The sequence below is a fragment of the Lutra lutra genome, chromosome 17, assembly GCF_902655055.1.
Source record: "Lutra lutra chromosome 17, mLutLut1.2, whole genome shotgun sequence".
NCBI lineage: Eukaryota > Metazoa > Chordata > Mammalia > Carnivora > Mustelidae > Lutra > Lutra lutra.
Genome location: NC_062294.1, coordinates 52,998,127 through 53,016,601, shown reverse-complemented (window position 1 = coordinate 53,016,601; position 18,475 = coordinate 52,998,127). Strand labels below are relative to the sequence as shown.

General features: G+C 51.3%; 2 protein-coding genes across 5 annotated transcripts in view; both read left to right on the top strand.

The window, feature by feature from the left end:
* IL4I1 (interleukin 4 induced 1) overlaps positions 1-18,475 on the top strand; it is a 37,759-nt gene that overhangs the window by 5,771 nt on the left and 13,513 nt on the right. The window lies entirely within an intron of this gene.
* NUP62 (nucleoporin 62) overlaps positions 1-18,475 on the top strand; it is a 24,263-nt gene extending 5,788 nt beyond the window's left edge. Inside the window, exons 2-3 of one of the 3 annotated variants that reach the window (XM_047712173.1) lie at positions 15,727-16,440; positions 16,639-18,475. In XM_047712173.1, the coding sequence (XP_047568129.1) occupies positions 15,789-16,440; positions 16,639-17,369 (1,383 nt within the window). In that variant the 5' untranslated portion in view covers positions 15,727-15,788 and the 3' untranslated portion in view covers positions 17,370-18,475. Of the gene's footprint in view, positions 1-14,454; positions 14,637-15,726 lie in introns of those variants that run through there. The other 2 variants (XM_047712172.1, XM_047712171.1) reach the window with 2 other exon arrangements.

Sequence of the window (18,475 nt, the reverse complement as noted above, 5' to 3'; positions counted from 1 at the left end):
GGGTGACTTGAACACAGAGGAAGGAAGCAGGACCTGAACCCTGCCAGTACTCCTGGGATGGCCAGTAACGGTGGGAGCTGAGGGGAGCAAGAGAGAGAGGGGCAGAGGCAGGGAGCCATAATGGGGAAACCTCATAGGCCCCCATGCTTCCCAGGTGTCCCCCACACACGTGGGGACTGCCCCTGGAGAGCATTGGGTCAGCACCAGCAGAGCCCCCCTCTTAGTTCAAGAGCCCTTTGCCCTTCTCTTCTTGCCCCCACACAGACTGGGAACAGATTCCATAGGTAGGGACAGGGAAGAGCAGCTGATTCCTCCCCCTTCACCCTGAGCCTTCAGGAGTCTCGCCTGCAGCTGGAGAAGGTGGACAGCACTGAACTGGATTCAGAGTGAAACACAAGTCTGGAAGGTGACAGACATGCCCAAGCTGTCCCTAGAGAGTGGGAAGGGAGTACTAGACATGGCACGTGATGGGGGTGGGGTGGAAAAGTCACGTTGGAGATGCTTGTGAGTAGTTAGCTCAGCTCTGGGGTCAGACAGCCTGGTGGGTCAGTACTGACTACCTGTGTGACTTTGGGTAAGTTACTGAAGTTCTCTTGACTTTAGTTTGTATGTCTGTAAAATTGGGTCATGAACAGTTCCCACCTCATAAAGTTGGGAGCCAGTGCAGGTAAAGCACTGCAAACAGCCCAGCACATAATAAATCTCCAAAAGTGTTAGCATGGGAAGTGATACCTAGAGGCAGGTTGGGGCTGTGATTGGTTTCTGGTTCTCAGAGTCAAAGCCACTCTTCTCCCCCACCCCCAACTTCTGGTGGCTTTCACCTGGTCCCCAGAGAAACCATCTTCATGGCAACTGTCTCTACCACAACCCAGCCTGGACCTTTTCCTCCTTCACCAGTGACATCACTGCCTCTCCCCTGAGATGCTGGTGTTGATTACAGGGAGTGAGGCTGAGAAGGGAGCACAGATGAGTGTGATTCTACAAAACAGAATTTTATAAAATCCCACCCTGTGTACTCTTAGGTACCTCTCTGTCTGACCCCCCCATGCCCAGCTGCATTTCTTGGGGAGTCCCTGATGGGCTCACAGCCGACAGGAGCATTTCAACTCCAGTCTCCTTCCCAAGCCAGCTTCACTTGTCCCCAGAAGAAAGCATGATCCTATCTTTGGAAACCTCTGCCTAGCCCCTGCCCTCAAGGACTGAGCCTGGCCCCTGCCCACCTCTGTAACCTCACTTCTGCCCCCTCAACCCCTTCCTGCCATTCCATGCCCGGTTGGTCTGTTTATTAGTTTTATTTTGAGGTATTGTATAACACACCTCTATTTATTAAAGTGTACAATTCAGTGGTTTTTAGTACATTCACAGAGTTGTGCAGCCGTTACCACAATCTAATTTTGGAACATTTTCATCATTCCCCAAAGAAACCCCGTATCCCTTGGGCGCCTGGGTGGCTCAGTGGGTTAAGCCGCTGCCTTCGGCTCAGGTCATGATCTCAGGGTCCTGGGATCGAGTCCCGCATCGGGCTCTCTGCTCTACAGGGAGCCTGCTTCCCTCTCTCTCTCTCTCTCTCCCCGCCTGCCTGCCTCTCTGTCTACTTGTGATCTCTCTCTGTCAAATAAATAATAAATAAAATCTTTAAAAAAAAAAAAAAAAAGAAACCCCGTATCCCATATCCGTTAGCTGTCACTCCCTGTTCCCTCCCTTCCCTCAATCCCAGGCAACCACTAACCTGCTTTCTGTCTCTAGTTTTGACTATCCTGTTCTGGACATTTCATATAAATGTAATAACGTCATAGATGATCTTTTATCTGGCTTTGAAGCTTCATCCATTTTGTAACATATGTCAATACTTCATTCCTTTTTCTTTTCTTTTACTTTTTTTTTAAAGGAGAGAATCTTTTTTTTTTTTAAGATTTTATTTATTTGAGAGAGCACATGAGCAGAATGAAGGGCAGAGGTAGAGAGAGAAGCAGATTCCCCATTGAGCAGGGAACCTACTTAGAGCTCAATCTCAGGACCCTGAGATCATGACCTGAGCCAAAGACAGATGCCTAATCAACTGAGCCACCCAGGCTCCCTGAGAGAGAGTCTTAAGCAGGCTCCAAGCCCAATGTAGAGCCTCATGTGGGACTTGATCCCACAATCCTGAGATCATGACCTGAGCCAAAATCAAGAGTTGGTGGTCACTTAACTGACTGAGCCACCCAGGTGCCCCAATACTTCATTACTTTTAAAAGCTGAGTGATCGGCTCCATAGCTCAGGGGTTAGAGCACTGGTCTTGTAAAAGCTGAGTGATGGGGCAACTGGGTGGCTCAGTGGGTTAAGGCCTTTGGCTCAGGTCATGATCCCAGGGTCCTGGGATCGAGCCCCTCATCAGGCTCTCTGCTCATCAGGGAGCCTGCTTCCTCCTCTCTCTCTGCCTGCTTCCCTGCCTACTTATGATCTCTATCTATCAAATGAATAAATAAAATCTTTTAAAAATAAATAAATAAATAAATAAAAGCTGAGCGATAACTCCATTTCATGGATATACCACATTTTATCTATTCATCAGTTGATGGACATTTGGGTTGTTGATACTCTTTGACTGTTACAAATATGCATGTACGAGTTTGGGATGGACATATGTTTTCATTTCTCTTGGAAGATACCAAGGACTGGGATTGCTAGGTTATAAGGTAACTCAAAGTTTAACCTTTTGAGGAATTCCACAGTGGCTGCACCATTTTCCATTCCCATCAGCAGTGAGTGAAGGTTCTGATTTCTCTACATCCTCACCAACACTTGTCCATCTTTATTGCCATCCTGGTAGATGTGACCTGGTATCTCATTGTGGTTGTGATTTGCATTCCCAGATGGCCAGTGATGATGAACATCTTTTCCTATGTTTATTGGTCATTTGTGTATCTTCTTTGGCTCTGGTGGTATGGGTTTTTGGGGGGAGGTTGGTTGGTTGGTTGTTTTTGGAGAGCAGTGGACAGAAGGAGAAAGAATTTTTTTTTTTTTAAGGATTTTATTTATTTATTTGACAGAGATCACAAGTAGGCAGAGAGGCAGGTGGGGTGGTGGGGGAGGCTCCCTGCTGAGCAGAGAGCCTGATGGAAGGCTTGAACCCAGGACCCTGAGACCACCCTGAGCCACCCAGACGCCCTGAGAGAGAGAATCTTAAGCAGGTTCCACATTCAGTCTGTTGCAGGCTCCAACTCACAATCTTGAGATGATGACCTGAGCTGAAATTAAGAGTTGGACACTTAATCAACGGAGCCACCCAGGCACCCCTGGCATCTTGTGGGGTTTTTTGTTTTGTTTTGTTTTCCTTTTTTTTTTTTTTTCTTTTTAAGATTTTATTTATTTATTTGGCAGAGAGAGAGAGACAGTGAGAGAGGGAATACAAGCAGGGGGAGTGGGAGAGGGAGACGCAGGCTTCGCGCAGAGCAGGGAGCCCAATGTGGGGCTTGATCCCAGGGCACTGGGATCATGACCTGAGCCGAAGGCAGAGGCTTAACCCACTGAGCCACCGAGGCGCCCCAGCATCTTGCAGTTTTAACACAGGTATCCAACACCATTCCACAAGGCAACAGCCCTTGCCTTTCCAAGCTTTTGCCTGGAATGAGGTGTTGACCTAACTCCTTCCTACCCTAACTCCTTTATATCCTTCAAAACCAAGCTTAAATATCCCTTCCTCCTCAAGGAGTGTTTCCCTGACCCTCCCCTTAACCCATTCCCCAGGTGAAGGTACTCACTGTGTCCTCTAGGCTTCCAGTAGGTTCTACGAGAGCTCTTTCACAGTGTCATCCTATCATTTATCTCTTGTTACTCTCAGTAAATTCTGAATTAGTTGAAGGCAAAAGACCTTACCTTTTTCATCCTCACTTTGACATTTATGTTGACATTGGACAAGTTACTTAACCCTAAAAGGGAAATATGGGTGGTACCTACCTTGCAGTTGGAGGGGTTAGGACTGAAGGGGTCTGTATAAGCACCTGGCATAAAGCAGCCCCTGGATCTCTTTATTGACAAGCATTTGCTGAGTGCCTGCGATGGCCAGCAGCTGTTAATGACATTGGGGATACCACAGTGGAAGCGACAGACAGAACTGCTGCCCGTCGTGTAGCTGACATTTGGATGGAGAGACACAACAAGTGAAATCCGTAAGTTCAGTATATTACTGTTTCAGATGGTGCTAAGTCCTAAGGATAGTCAGGGAAGGCCGCACTGAGTAGTTTTAGCAAAGACTAAGAAAGTAAAGGGTGACCATGGGGACACTTGGGAGGAGTGTTCCAGAAGGAGGGACCAACAGGTGCAAAGTCCCTAAGGCAGGAATACTTAGTCGAGAACAAGTGGGGCTGCAGTGGAATGCTGGAGGGAAAGAGTGGCTACCAGCGAGGGTACACTTTGTCTGTAGGGAATAATGCCCCTGAATATTTGTGTGCGAGTTTTTGTTTCAGTGCTTCTTTTCAGTTCTGGTAACTTTTTCTTTCTATTTATCACTCTAAGTTTCATGAAGGTGGTGACCATGACATAGTCTCTTTGTTTGCCCACACAGGGCCCGTCCTGTTCTAAGTCTTAGTGGATGTGTGCTGACTGAATGAATGAGGATATCTGTGAATTACCCAGCCATGCTGGCATATAATGAGTGCTGAATGGTTGATGCTTGATTTTTTTTTTTTTTTTTTTTTTTTTTTTAAGGAGGAAGCAGGCTCCCTGCTGAGCAGAGAGCCCTATATGGGGCTTGATCCCAGGACCCTGGGATCATGACCTGAGCCGAAGGCAGAGGCTTTAACCCACTGAGCCACCCAGGCGCCCCATTGTGCTTGATTATTTTTTTTCTTTTTTTTTTTTTAAAGATTTTATTTATTTATTTGTCAGAGAGAGAGAGAGAGGGAGAGAGAGCAAGCACAGGCAGACAGAATGGCAAGCAGAGGCAGAGGGAGAAGCGGCTCCCTGATGAGCAAGGAGCCCGATGTGGGGCTCAATCCCAGGACGCTGGGATCATGACCTGAGCCGAAGGCAGCTGCTTAACCAACTGAGCCACCCAGGCGTCCCATGCTTGATTATTTTTTAATACAATGTAGTTGGTACATCAGATTGATAGAGTTTCCTAATTTCAGGTGCTGGCAGCTTGTAGGAAAATGATTCTCTCCAGGAACTGCCAGTTAGAATAAAAATGGTTAGAGGTAAGTTAGAGGGCAATTTGGTTGCCCCTCGAAAAACCAAAATGCAAGTATCCATAGCCAGCAACTCTCCTGAGGATCTGCCCTGGAAAAGCGCCTGTGCCAGAGAAGGTGTGAAGAAGCATGCTTGTTGGAGTGTTGTTGGAGAAAAGAAAGATTAGAATCATTTCATCTCCTCAGGCTATGAATGCACATACAAATACATAGATTAAAAAAATACAGGGCAGCTTTTAACAGCAGTTACCTCACAGGTGTGGTAACCAGGGTGGAAGGTAGTGATCAAGAGAATCTTAGCTTTGATGGTGATGTGCAAGACATTTTTTTAAAGAAAGGACTTATGTATTAATTGTGCAGTTAAAATTTAAAGGTTAAAAATGCAGTTAGAGAGGGATGCCTGGCTGGCTCGGTGGGTTAAGCCTCTCCCTTCGGCTCAAGTCATGATCCCAAGGTCCTGGGATCAAGCCCTGCGTTGGGCTCCCTGCTCAGTGGGGAGCCTGCTTCCCCTCTCTCTCTGCCGGCCTCTCTGACTACTTGTCATCTTTCTCTCTGTCAAATAAATAAATAAAAATCTTTTTTTTTTTAAATGCAGTTAGAGAAAAAAATCTTTCAGTAGAAGAGAAAACAGTTCTTGGCAAAATAGGTAGGGGGCCCAGCACCAGAGAATTCCTCAGATCTCTTCCACTCCCGTTATTTTATATTGAGTCGTCATTCTGGAATCTTCCTTAAAATCGATTCTTTTGTTTCCTGACTTCTTTTCCACGTAGGTCTTAACCTGATTTATTTTCCCTGTGGGAGAACTGTTTTTCCCACCACCTGAGCTCCTTTGGGTATAATTCAGGCCTTGGAGTAAAGAATGTAATTGCTAATTAGCTGGGAAGTGACTTGGGGTAAAACCAGTTTTTTCAGGGGAAGGAAGAAAGGGAAGAGAAGGCTGGGAACGTATGATTCCAAGAAGTATTTGGGTACCAGCTCGAGGCAACCACAGGAGCGAGCAGCCAAGGCAGGTTGTGGGTGCCTCTGCTAGACTGGGTGTCCTCCGTCCCATGAGGATGACAAGCCTGCATAAAATGAGTCCGAAGATAGAGTAAGTGAAAATGGACAGTGAGTCTGACAGGTGACCTTCTCGTGTACAGAGGGGTAGAGCGCGCATTGCATTTGCTTAAATGAATCAAAAAAAAAAAAAATCTGGAAAGAGGCACAGGAAACCTAACCGCTTGTCTCTGAGAAAGAGAGCTGGTGGCTATGGGGATGGGGGAGGACGGAGACCACAGTATTCCCTTTGGAACGTAAAACCACGTGAACAAACGATCTGTTCACAAAAAATTTGAATTTCACTTTTTTTTTTTTTTTTTTTTTTTTTTTAAATTTTACTTTTAAAATAGCCACCACCGGGCGCCTGGGTGGCTCAGTGGGTTAAGCCTCTGCCTTTGGCTCAGGTCGTGATCTCAGGGTCCTGGGATCAAGCCCCACATCAGGCTCTCTGCTCAGTGGGGAGCCTGCTTCCTCTTCTCTCTCTGCCTGCCTCTCTGCCTAGTTGTGATCTCTCTGTCAAATAAATAAAATCTTTAAAAATAAATAAATAGGGGCGCCTGGGTGGCTCAGCGGGTTGAGCCGCTGCCTTCGGCTCGGGTCGTGATCTCAGGGTCCTGGGATCGAGCCCCGCATCGGGCTCTCTGCTCAGCAGGGAGCCTGCTTCCTCCTCTCTGCCTGCTTGTGGTGTCTCTCTCTCTCTCTCTCTCTCTCTCTCTCTCTGTCAAATAAATAAATAAATAATCTTAAAATAAATAAATAAATAAGGCCCCCCATATAAATGAATTAATAAATAATAAATAAATAAATGAGCCCCATGCTCAACAGGGAGTCAGCTTCTCTTGCTTCTCTCTCACTTTCTCCCTCCACCCGCCCCCCCATCCCGCTCCTTCTCCTACTAATATGTGCTGTCTCTTTAAAGTAAGTGAATAAATGTTTAAAATGAAAATAAAATAGCCAGCACCACATTATTGGGTAAGTTGAGAAATGGAACACGTGTGACAAAGCTGCCCAGCAGTCAGCGTGCAGGGGCGTTGAAGAATCTGATCATGGGACACCACCAGGGGGCAAAGACAAGTCGCAGTGAAACAGGCTGTGAGGCTTTCCGTAGCTCCTTCCCCCGAAGATTAGACAGACAGATGGACAGACATGCCTCTTTCGTGTCCTCTCTTCACAGGTCTCTAATATTTAACACAAGTTCATTATACCTGGGAGGTTGAAGGACCTCGAATGTGGGTGTCCTCAGGGAGGAACAGGTTTAGGAAATTGGGGCCAGAATCCCAAGTGGCCTAAGGGGGTGAGAGGGCTTTTAAAAACTGAGGGGGAGTCAATCCTGCCTTCACTGCTGAGGACACCGTGCCCTGTGGCAGAGAAGCCTTCACACTGCCGGAGCACCTAGGTTTTCCTGCTTCCAGTTTGGCTTACAAAAGCCTCCTGCCTATCTCGGGAAGGCTCCATTCCCGGCAACCACGGTTGCCCATGCCCGCCAGGCCCGGTGGTTGTGTAAGAGCCTGACAGTGGCCCAGAACACCACCAGCTCCTCCCCAGCCGCCTGGGGAAGGCCTTCAAAACAAACGAGATCCTTTCACATAGATTCCTCCTGCGGCTCTATGCTGCACCCTAGTCTGGTGCACCGACCCCTCCCTGCTCGACCCCTCCCTGCTCCGGAGCCCACCTAGCACGCTGCTGTCCCTTCCCCGCCTGGAACTGTAGACTCTGCCTTGGCTGTGGTCTGGCTAGCAAGCAGCCCGCTGCTATCAGTTGATTTCCATTCCTGAAGGCCTGTTCCTGAGGGTTAGAGAGTTTATCTTTGACTAGAGGAAGAAAGGAGAACTGAATCAAGAGATGTTTCAGCAGCAGCGTGCACTGACTCGGGGTGGGTGAGTGGCCAGTGACCTCTGTTTTACATGTTGGTGAGACAACCCAGAGGAGAGAGATGATTGCGGTGGGGAGGGGGGCGGGGTGGGATGGACAACGGGACAGCAGAGTGGACAGGGAGTTCCCGCACTAGCACAGTGGCAAAGGTACCAGCAGGTGTTTGAGCCCCCGAGGGGAATCCGATTTCACTGGCTAGGCCGATGGGGGCCAAAGGCAAAGTCCCTTCAGTCTCTGATTTTCTGCCTTTTCTCTCCTGCTCCCATCTCCTGTGCTCCCTTGTTTCTCTCCTGCTCTGGTCTCTCTGAGTCTGTCATCACATGTCCTCCAAGTCTTAATTGCTAATTTATTATTTTTTTAAGATTTTATTTATTTATTTTTAAGTGTTTTATTTATTTGACAGAGAGAAGATCACAAGCAGGCAGAGGGGGAGGGGAAAGCAGGCTCCCTGCTGAGCAGAGACACCCCCCTTTCCCATGCGGATGTGGGGCTGGATCCCAGGACCCTGAGATCATGACCTGAGCTGAAGGCAGAGGCTTAACCAGCTGAGCCACTCAGGCATCCCTATTTATTTTTTTTTTTTTAATTTTGTTTTAAGTACTCTCTTCACCCAACTCGAATTTACAACCCCGAGATCAGAGCCCCACGCCACCAACTCAGTCAGCCAGGCGCCCCACTAAACTGCTTATTTTGCAGAGGTGGCTTCCTCCGTGATCGCTCCTTTGCTCCCTGGCCTCAGCGTTGTTGGCAGCGCCACCCGGCGGCCATGGGCCTGAAATGTCAGGAGCGTCTCCTCTAGTTGCTGCCAGAGCTTGCATTAGTGAGAGGTTAGCTTTTCCTGCACCCCGAGAGTGCAGCGTGCTAAGTGCCCATTGCAGATCTATGAGCTGTAATCCCTGTTTTTCATGTGAGAAAAAAGGCATGGGGATGAATTTAGAACTTAAGATCCCAGGATTAGGAGTGAAGAAGCAGGGTCTCTGGCCAGCAGGCTGTGGAGTCTTGCCAAGTGACTGACAGAAAAGGACAAACAAGGCCTTTTTCCTCAGAGCACACAGAAATTCCCCAGTCTGGACTTCTAATGACAGCTATAGGCCTACTGTCTGCAGTCCCCATCCCAGCCCATCAGTGGACTAGAAAACCCAGGACTCATAATCCCAAGCCCCATCGAGAAGCCCTGCGAAATAGAACCCTTTGGCTGTACTTGCTGCTGCCCCAAATGAAGTGGAGTTGAGCTGGTGTAGAGGAGGGGATAGCAGCTGTCTCCATCCCCAGTGCAGGATCCTAGTGTGGAAGGCTCACTACATTTCTTTTCTTTTTTTTTTTAAGATTTTATGTATTTGACAGATCACAAGTAGGCGGAGTGGGGGGGGGACCAGGCTCCCTACTGAGCAGAGAGCCTGATGGGGGGCTCGATCCTAGGATCCTGAGATCATGACCTGAGCTGAAGGCAGAGGCTTAACCCACTGAGCCACCCAGGCGCTCAGTGTGTGTGAGGTGTGAAGATGAAAGGCAGCTATGGGATCAGGAAGGGAAACCATGTTACGGCTTTGTCTCCACTGGATGGACTAGCCTGGCAATCTACCTCTGTGACCTGGCCCCCAGCCTCTCCTCCCCAAAGCCTGCTGCTTCAGCCACAAAGTGTACAAAAGCTGGCCTGTGTATCTTACTCTCTCGGTGACTTGTCTGCCCAGAAAGCCCCGTTCATCCTTTAAGACTTAATTCTGACATCCCCTTCCTTGTTCCAGGCAGAACTTCAGCACTTAGCCCCAGAAAGATCTGGATTCCCATCCTGGGACTAGTGTTTGCTGCTCTGTGACTTTGAAGAAGTTGCATCACCTCTCTGAGCCTGTTTCCCATCCAGGAAGGATTCATTGTGCTCCTACCTAGTATTCTTGGCCCAGGACCATTACATAGGTGGTGCTCTGTAAACGGTAGTTCTTAGTTGTCAGATTGTGGGTCCCTCGCAGTTATTTATGGAGTGCCTGCTGCATGCCAGGCACTGCTCTAGATGCTGGGCATAACAGTAGTGAACAAAAGCAGAAAATCCTGCCCTGTGGGCTGACACTGTCACCATCGTCAGCCCTTCTCGTGTTTCCAGGCCACCTTGTCCCTCCCTCTGTCGTAGGTGGCCTGTTGTTGCTGGGTTTTGCACACATCCACTCCCCTGATTCGGTCACCCCAGCAGCAGGGGATGTCCAGATTCTCAGAATCACAGCTCTCTGTTCTTTTCCCACCTGCTCCCCAGCTGCCAGGCCCTAGTGACTGCTGTATCCTCTTCCCTTGGCCCTGCCGCACAGAGGCAGACCGTGCGCCTCGGCCCTGTCACTTTTCTTCTCCAGCCTCTCCTTGGCCCCAAATCCAGGATGTGTTTCCCATCCATTTGTCTAGGTTGAGTCCATTCTGTTCTTTCTCCCCCATTCCTCTGTCACCTTCCGGTTGTCATAACAAATGATCACAGGTGTAGTGGCTTAAAACAGCACTCATTTATTCTCTTACAGTTCAGAAAGTTAGAAGTCTGAAATGGGTCCATAGGACCTCTTTCCTTCTGGAATTTCTGAGGGAGAATCCATGTTTTACCTTTTCCATCTTCTAGAGACCCCCTGCATTCCTTGGCTTGGAACCCCTCCCTCCGTCTTCAGAGCCAGCTACATAGTATCTCTCAGAACGTTCTTTCACCGTCACATCTTCTGTCTCCCCCTTCCACTTTTAAAGACCCTCATGGTTACATTTAGGGTCCATGCAGTCCATCCAGGGTAATCTCCCCATCTCAGAATCGTTAACTTAAACACATCTGCAAAGTCCCTGTTGCCATGTGAACTCTCGTATTCATAGGTTTGGAGTTAGGGTGTGGACATGTATAGAGGCCATTATTCTGTCACACAGACCCCCCCCCACACACACACACACATGTTGCCTTCTTAATCCTTCCATTCCTTTGGTCCAAGGCTGAGGTCCCCCCATATTAATTCCCAAACACCCCTGCTCCAGATACAGGAAATGGGCTGGGGTAGGGAGGGTCAGTCAGTCCCTGGGCTTAGGAACAGTGGCCCCTGCCCCTTAACAATACTGGCCTCCTGTTGTCATGGCCACACCTCCCTGCCCCCGGCCTTTGTTCTAGCTCTTTCCTCAGTATGACTCAGTCAACCCCTTTACCCCCATACCACTGCCCTGTTCCCCTTTTCCTGCCCCACTTTTTCTTCCTTCATAATGCTTAGCCTATTAAAGAGTGATATAGGATTCCTTTATGAAGTTCGTTGTTTTCCTGTCTGTCTCTTCTGCTGGAGGAGAAGCTCCATGAGAGCAGGGACTCACTCTCCCCATCACAGCCATATTCCCAGGGTCTGGAACAGGGCCCATGCATAGGTGCTCAGATGTGTTTGTTGCATGAGTGAATGTTACACTACAGAGAGTTTGTTTTGTCTGTGTTGTCATCACTGTACGCAGAATAGGGCTAAGGAAATAAATTAGATAAAGTTGGAATTTGGAGTAGCAAAGAACTGGAGACGTCAGGTTAGTGGACCTGAGTGAAGTTGGAGGTGATGGCAGAGAACCGTGGTCCTCAAAGCTGGGGGACAGGACGAGTCTGTCGTTCAGAACCTACGACTCCCCGGGGCTCTGAGGGCAGGCGGATGTGGCTTGACAAATAGGGACAGAGTGGCGTAGGCGTCTCTTGTCAGTAACTCAGTGACTTTGAGGCAGACCCTCCTCACTCCAGGCCCAGCTACAGATGCCACGTCTGTGGCCGCCCAGGATTAAGCACCTGACCCAAGCACTGTCAGCTGCTCCTGTGGGAAAGCTTGCCCCTTCGGTAAAGTGGAAAGCCTGTTTCGGAGCTCAGAGTAGTGTGTATCTGTTCAGACACATTTGTGTCTGAGAAACTCCCAAAGTCCTGGTCTTGGTTGATGGCTTTGTTCACTTGAGTCAGCCCCTGCAGAACCAACACTTCATTCCATTTTTTGCACAGACTCACGCATTCCCCAGATTGGGGTTCTCTCTTCTCTGTCCCCAGAGTCCTGGCCCCTCGCTCAGGCTCTTGGCTTAGACCATCACCGCAGCCTCCTCCCAGCTACCTGACCCTCTAGTTTCTTCCCTTCCAGTCTGTTCCCCGCACATGTGTCTGGCCTTGTTAGTCTCCCCACCCCTAAAGTCCCTCCATGACTCAGGCAAAATGAAGTCTGAGCCATCAACATGTCCTTTCCCGACCAGCAGCTCCCGTCACGTCACACAGCACTATACACACGTGGTGCTCGGAAGTCCCCAAGCCCACCCTGAGGTTCGGTGATTCTCTAGAAAGACTCACAGAACTCAGCAAAGCTGTTAGATTCATGGTTTCAACAAAAGGGGAAAGAATCCATCAGCAAGGGTGAAGGGTGCACCAGGCAGAGTCTGGGAGAGAGCAGGGGTGAGCTTCCAGTGGTCTGTCATACGACAGCACTTAATTCTCCCGGCAGCACCGTGTGACAGCACACGTGGAGTACCGCCCTCCAAGGAAGCTCACCTGCGCCTCGGCGTCCAGGGTTTTTACTGGGGGTCAGTCACGTAGGCCAGAGCATCTGTGCGACTGACTCATTACTCAGTCTCTGGCCCCTGCAGAGGTCAAGCTGGCAGGGCTCGCAGGTTATCTCACAGGAACCAGAAAAGGGCCAGTCTTTCCTTTGATGTGTAGGGTTTGGATAACCCAGGCCTTCTGAGTGAACCCTTTACTGCATGTACAAACACAGCTCCTCCAGCCACACCAAATCACTTAGCACCCCAGAGACACACCCGTGTCAACCTTTCTGCCTCATCCAGGCCCTTCCTCCCACCCACCTGACTAACCCTGACCTCGCATCCTCCCACACTCAGCTCAGGAAAATGCTCCCTTACTGACCCCTCTCCACCCCCATCCTCCGCCATCCCTACCTAGAGCTCTGGTACTCAAGTTCACATTTCCCCTGTCTCTGACTACCTCAAGGGCAAGGGCCATGGCTTAGGTGTCCTGTCTGGGCCTCTCACTCTCCCAGTTTATGAAATGGACCTGCTTTTGGAGTAAGTGAGCTATAATATATCTAAAGCGCATAGCACGGGGCTGAACCAATAGTGTTTGCCCCTGTTAGTAGATCCCTAGCATGTGTAGTATCGGGAACTGATGAGGCGTTTAATAAATGGTGAGCCATTAAACCGGAAAAGCCCCCCCAGACTCTTGTTTTTCTTGTAGTTTTTTAATAGTTACAGAGAGCTTTTTATAAATGCTCTTGTGGAAAAATTTAGCTGCAGCTTATTAATAGAAGCTCTCTTGGGCTGAGGTCTTGAGAACAGAGACATGTAGGTGTAGCTGTTCGGATGCCTTGGGCTGCCAGTAACAGCAGATGTGGCTTGCCATGGTACTCAAGTGAGGAGGTGTTTGCTCTCCTGCAAGATGGGGTCTGGCGCAGGGCATTGTGGGGTCCCAGTGGCCCGGGGGCTCAGACATTACTGTAGTGCGAATGAAGGGACATTTCCCCAGGAGTCCCCAGAAGAGCTTTATAAAAATGCCACAGCCTAGGGCCCTGCCACATGCCACCTCCCTCTCCCCCGCCAAAGCGACTGCCCCCATCAGTCTGGCAGCAGTGTACCTTCCAAACACCCACCCCTGGAGGTGCTGATGGGCAGCCAGTTGAAATCTGGCTTAAAGCAGGTGGCCCAGGGGCAGAGCGGACCACACTGAGGTCATCTCCCTAGAAGCATGGGTCTTTGGAGAAGGAGGAAATATTGGGGTCTGCCAGGAAGGCAGAGGGTGCCGTAGAAGTTGGGGAGGGGCAGCCACGCAGGGTTCCTCTGGCCCAGGGCACGAGAGGATTCCTGAGGACACTTGAAGAAGTAAAACTGGCCCAGAAGAGAGAGGGAAGAGGAAACAGGACTTCAGGAAATAGGATGGCTTCCCTGGGCCAGGCACTTGGCTTCTCTGTCATGACCTTGTTTATCCTTCCCAGTGGAAGGGGCTCATCCTTGTTCGAATTGGGGAAACAGGCATAGAGAGGCTCAGGAGTAACTTTCCCAGGACCCACGACTTGTAGCAGAAGCAGAGTTCAAACCTGGTCTTTCCTTTATATATGGAGTACCAACTTTGTGCCTGAGAACAGGGAGCTGTCTTGCTGCTCAGCTGCCTGAGCTGTTTGAGACGAAGGGAAAATAAGCTGTGCGGGGTATGGGATGGAGGCTGGGGTACAGCATGGCAGCCATGAGCCAGGGCAGGGCTGCGTGCCCTGTGACCAGATGGACCATTTTGATGGAGTAGAAATAAAGAGGGGTTTACAGCCCATGGCCAGGTTCAGGGCCCACCGTGGGGTAAGCATCGACAAGTTAAGTCCGTCTGAATTTCTCTTTTCCCCATCTGTGCATACGGACCATCATCCCCACCTCCCTGTAGGACCGTTGTGAAGTTAGCCTAGGGTCTGGTGGCTAAGGAGAACATACTGGGCATACCAGGCTGCCTGGGAATCACCCTGGTGTCTGCACTGGAATTGGCATTTCTCGTCATGCGGCCTAGGAACCCACTGAGCAGTGGCAGCCAGCCGTGAATTTGTGTTAAATTTGAGGTCAGCCACAACCCCCAGGTGTCTGAGAACTTACAGCCAGGTGTTCACAGGCCCTCCTGGACTCCCTTCTCTTCCCTCACCAGAGCCAGTGCAGGGCCCTGTGAGCATGTGTGAATCCTCTGGGTCCACGATCACTTTCCCTCTCCCTCCCTCCCTCTTCCTCCCCACTCTGTGCAGCTCAGCTGCAGATGGCTGGGAGGATGGGGGGTGCCCCACATGCACATTCTCTGTGCCCTGCACCTGTAGGTGAAGGAGGCCACCTCCTGAGTCCCTGGAGAAAAATCTCAGGGGAATTCTAAGTTAGCTGACTTAGAAGGAAGGTAGGGGGACGCTCCAGCAGGCCTCCATCCTCCTAAGTGGTCAGCGGTGTGCACTGAAGGGGCCTAATGCCCTGCCATAGAGCCCTACTTTCTGGGGCCTCTCTCTGAGGTCCAGAAAGATGCTCAGGGCGGTACTCAGATCAGTCCACCACCTCCCACTTGCATTCAGCAGGGAATCCTGGGGAGCAGGTCCTGAAGGTGGTGGGGTTTTTTTGTTTGTTTGTTTGTTTGTTTTAAGATTTTATTTATTTGATAGAAATCACAAGTAGGCAGAGAGAGAGAGAGAGAGAGGAAGGGAAGCAGGCTCCCTGCCAAGCAGAGAACCTGATGCGGGGCTTGATCCCAGAACCCCAGGATCATGACCTGAGCCGAAGGCAAAGGCTTTAACCCACTGAGCCGCCCAGGCACCCCTGAAGGTGGTGTTTTGTGCTTCTAGTCCCACTCTCCAGAAGTGCCTTGGTCTGACCTCCTCAGGGGCTCTTTGACCCTCTCCTCTAGGGCAGCAAATACTCCTGCTGGTGCTAAGTGTGGCTGTGCCTGTCCCAAGCACATCTGGTTCCTAGTACGTGATCCCCAGGGCTTCCGGAGCTTTTTCCTCTCTAGCTTAACAGGGCCTGGCTAGGTTACAGCAGGGAGCGGGGTGGCGGTCATAATGTTCTCGTTACCCAGTCCCGCCACCCTCCAGACGGCTCCACCTTGGCCATCGAGGTTGCCTTTCCCAAACTGCCATCTGATCATGTGACTTACTCTGCTTTAAAAATCTTCCCAAGGTTGCAGACCGACGGATTTGCTTTGGGAACCAACGTAGCTACCACCACCAGAATCTGGAGCCATGAGCGGGTTTAATTTTGGAGGCACTGGGGCCCCCACAGGCGGGTTCACATTTGGCGCTGCAAAGACGGCGACAACCACGCCTGCTACCGGGTTTTCTTTCTCTACATCTGGCACTGGTGGGTTTAATTTTGGGACTCCCTCCCAGCCGGCAGCAAGTGCCCCTTCTACTGGCCTGTTCTCGCTCACGACCCAAGCTCCAACGACACAGACCCCAGGATTCAGCTTTGGAACCACAACTCCTGCTACGGGAGGAACTGGATTCTCCTTAGGAATCAGCGCGCCGAAGCTCAACGTGAGCAGTGCGACGGCCACCCCAGCCTCGGCACACGCTGGCGGCTTTGGGCTGGGCAGCGGCACCCTCACCAATGCCATCTCGGGCGCTGTCACCTCCAGCCAGAGCACAGCCCCCACCGGCTTCGTGTTCGGCTCCACCACCACCTCTGCTGCTCCGTCCACCACACCGGGGGGATTCTCCTTCACAGGGGGAAGCACATCCCAGACCGGGACCTCAGGTTTCAATATCGGCTCCTTGGGGACTTCGGCCCAGCCCACGGCGCTTGCCGGCTTGCCCTTCACGGCCGCCCCTCCGGCTGCCAGCGGAGCGGGAGCCACACAGCCGGCCACTCCTGCCCCCGCTGCTGCCACCACCAGTGCTGGCCCCACGCTGTTCTCCTCGCTAGCCACCGCTCCGACCTCATCTGCCGCCACGGGGCTTTCCCTTTGTCCCCCTTCAACCACGGCCGGAACTCCCGGGGCCGGAACGCTGGGCTTCAGCTTAAAGGCCCCTGGAGCAGCTTCTACCGTCTCCACAACAGCGTCCGCCGCCCCCGCCCCTGCCACCGCCGCCGCCACCACCACAACCACCACCACCACTGGCTTCGCTTTGAATCTGAAGCCACTGGCACCAGCTGGGATCGCCAGCAACGCACCAGCTGCCGGGACCGCGCCGCCGGGCCCCGGCGCCGGCACTGGGCCGTCCGCCAGCCCTGTGATGACCTACGCCCAGCTGGAGAGTCTGATCAACAAGTGGAGTCTGGAGCTGGAGGACCAGGAGCGGCACTTTCTGCAGCAGGCCACCCAGGTCAACGCCTGGGACCGCACGCTGATCGAGAACGGGGAGAAGATCACCACCCTGCACCGCGAGGTGGAGAAGGTGAAGCTGGACCAGAAGAGGCTGGACCAAGAGCTCGACTTCATCCTGTCTCAGCAGAAGGAGCTGGAAGACCTGCTGAGCCCTCTGGAGGAGTCGGTCAAGGAGCAGAGCGGCACCGTGTACCTGCAGCACGCCGACGAGGAGCGCGAGAGGACCTACAAGCTGGCCGAGAACATCGACGCCCAGCTGAAGCGCATGGCCCAGGACCTCAAGGACATCATCGAGCACCTGAACACGTCCGGGGGTCCGGCGGACACCAGCGACCCGCTGCAGCAGATCTGCAAGATCCTCAACGCGCACATGGACTCACTGCAGTGGGTCGACCAGAACTCGGCCCTGCTGCAGAGGAAGGTGGAGGAGGTGACCAAGGTGTGCGAGGGACGTCGCAAGGAGCAGGAGCGCAGTTTCCGGATCACATTCGACTGACGTGCCAGCCGCCTCCGGGGCCCGTGCGCTCCCAAGGCGTTGGGGGGCAGCGGGGGCGCGCAGCTATTGTCTAGCGTTTGGTTGCAGTGAATACCTGTTTGTTCCTTTCTTTCATGTGACCGTGCCGTTGAGAACAGTTCTGTGGTTTGCTTCGCATTAGTGAAAACGCAAGTATTCTAAGCGCTCTAGTCTGGGCAGCAACCTCGTAGGCGTGGTTTCTTTGCGTATCTTTTGTGTATCTCAGACCCCTTTCACACCCACCATGCACCCATCCTTCTTGCTCCAGCCAAGTGCCAGTAGAGAGTGCTAGAGAGGTTCCCCCAAAACCATCTATCTCCCAGCCAGGGTCTGCCGAGCGGCCACTCTGCCCAACATACAGTTGTAGGTGCCGTGAAGAGTCTGTCCGAGGAGACGGCGTCCTGGTGTAAGGCGTGAGCCTGTGGAGACTGACCACCAGCGCGAGAAAGGGGCTTGTGAATAGGACCGACTGTGGGATGTAGAATTTCAGAGGAGAAAGGACAGTCAGATGAGGGACTTGAATGCAATATTGAGAAAAGGGTCAGACTTGCACCAGGAGGTCTTTACCTTGCCTGGCTGACACGCCGCCCCATCCTCCAGGTGTCCTTATCTTGGGCCTCACGTCCAGGAAGCCCTCTCAGCTGCCCCAGAGCTGGTCCGGTGGCTGTCCTGAGGCCCCAGCAGCACACACATGTGTGCATGTCTTGTCCCAGCTGTTAACTTCTCTGCCTCACTATTGAGTGTGAGCCCCTATGGGCAGGGACTGTGTTTCTTGACCCCTTTAGTGTCCTCAGCACAATCCCTGTCACATTTTCGAAAGAACAATGGAGAGGAAGCACGGCATCAAATGTTCATCCACAAAATGCCTGTTGAAATGGCCACGAGTGCCAGAGGTGGCCACAGACTTGGGTTGGAACTTGCCAGTGCTGGAGCAAACCTAGTCTGTTAACAGTGAGAGATCCGTGGTGTCCAGAAGACAGAAGCCAACCGGTTGTTTCCTGAATGTGTTGTATTTGTCTTTATACTTTGCTGCAGTGTCTGAGATACTATGACTGTATGTTGCATTCCTAAATAAAATTTACTGTGGA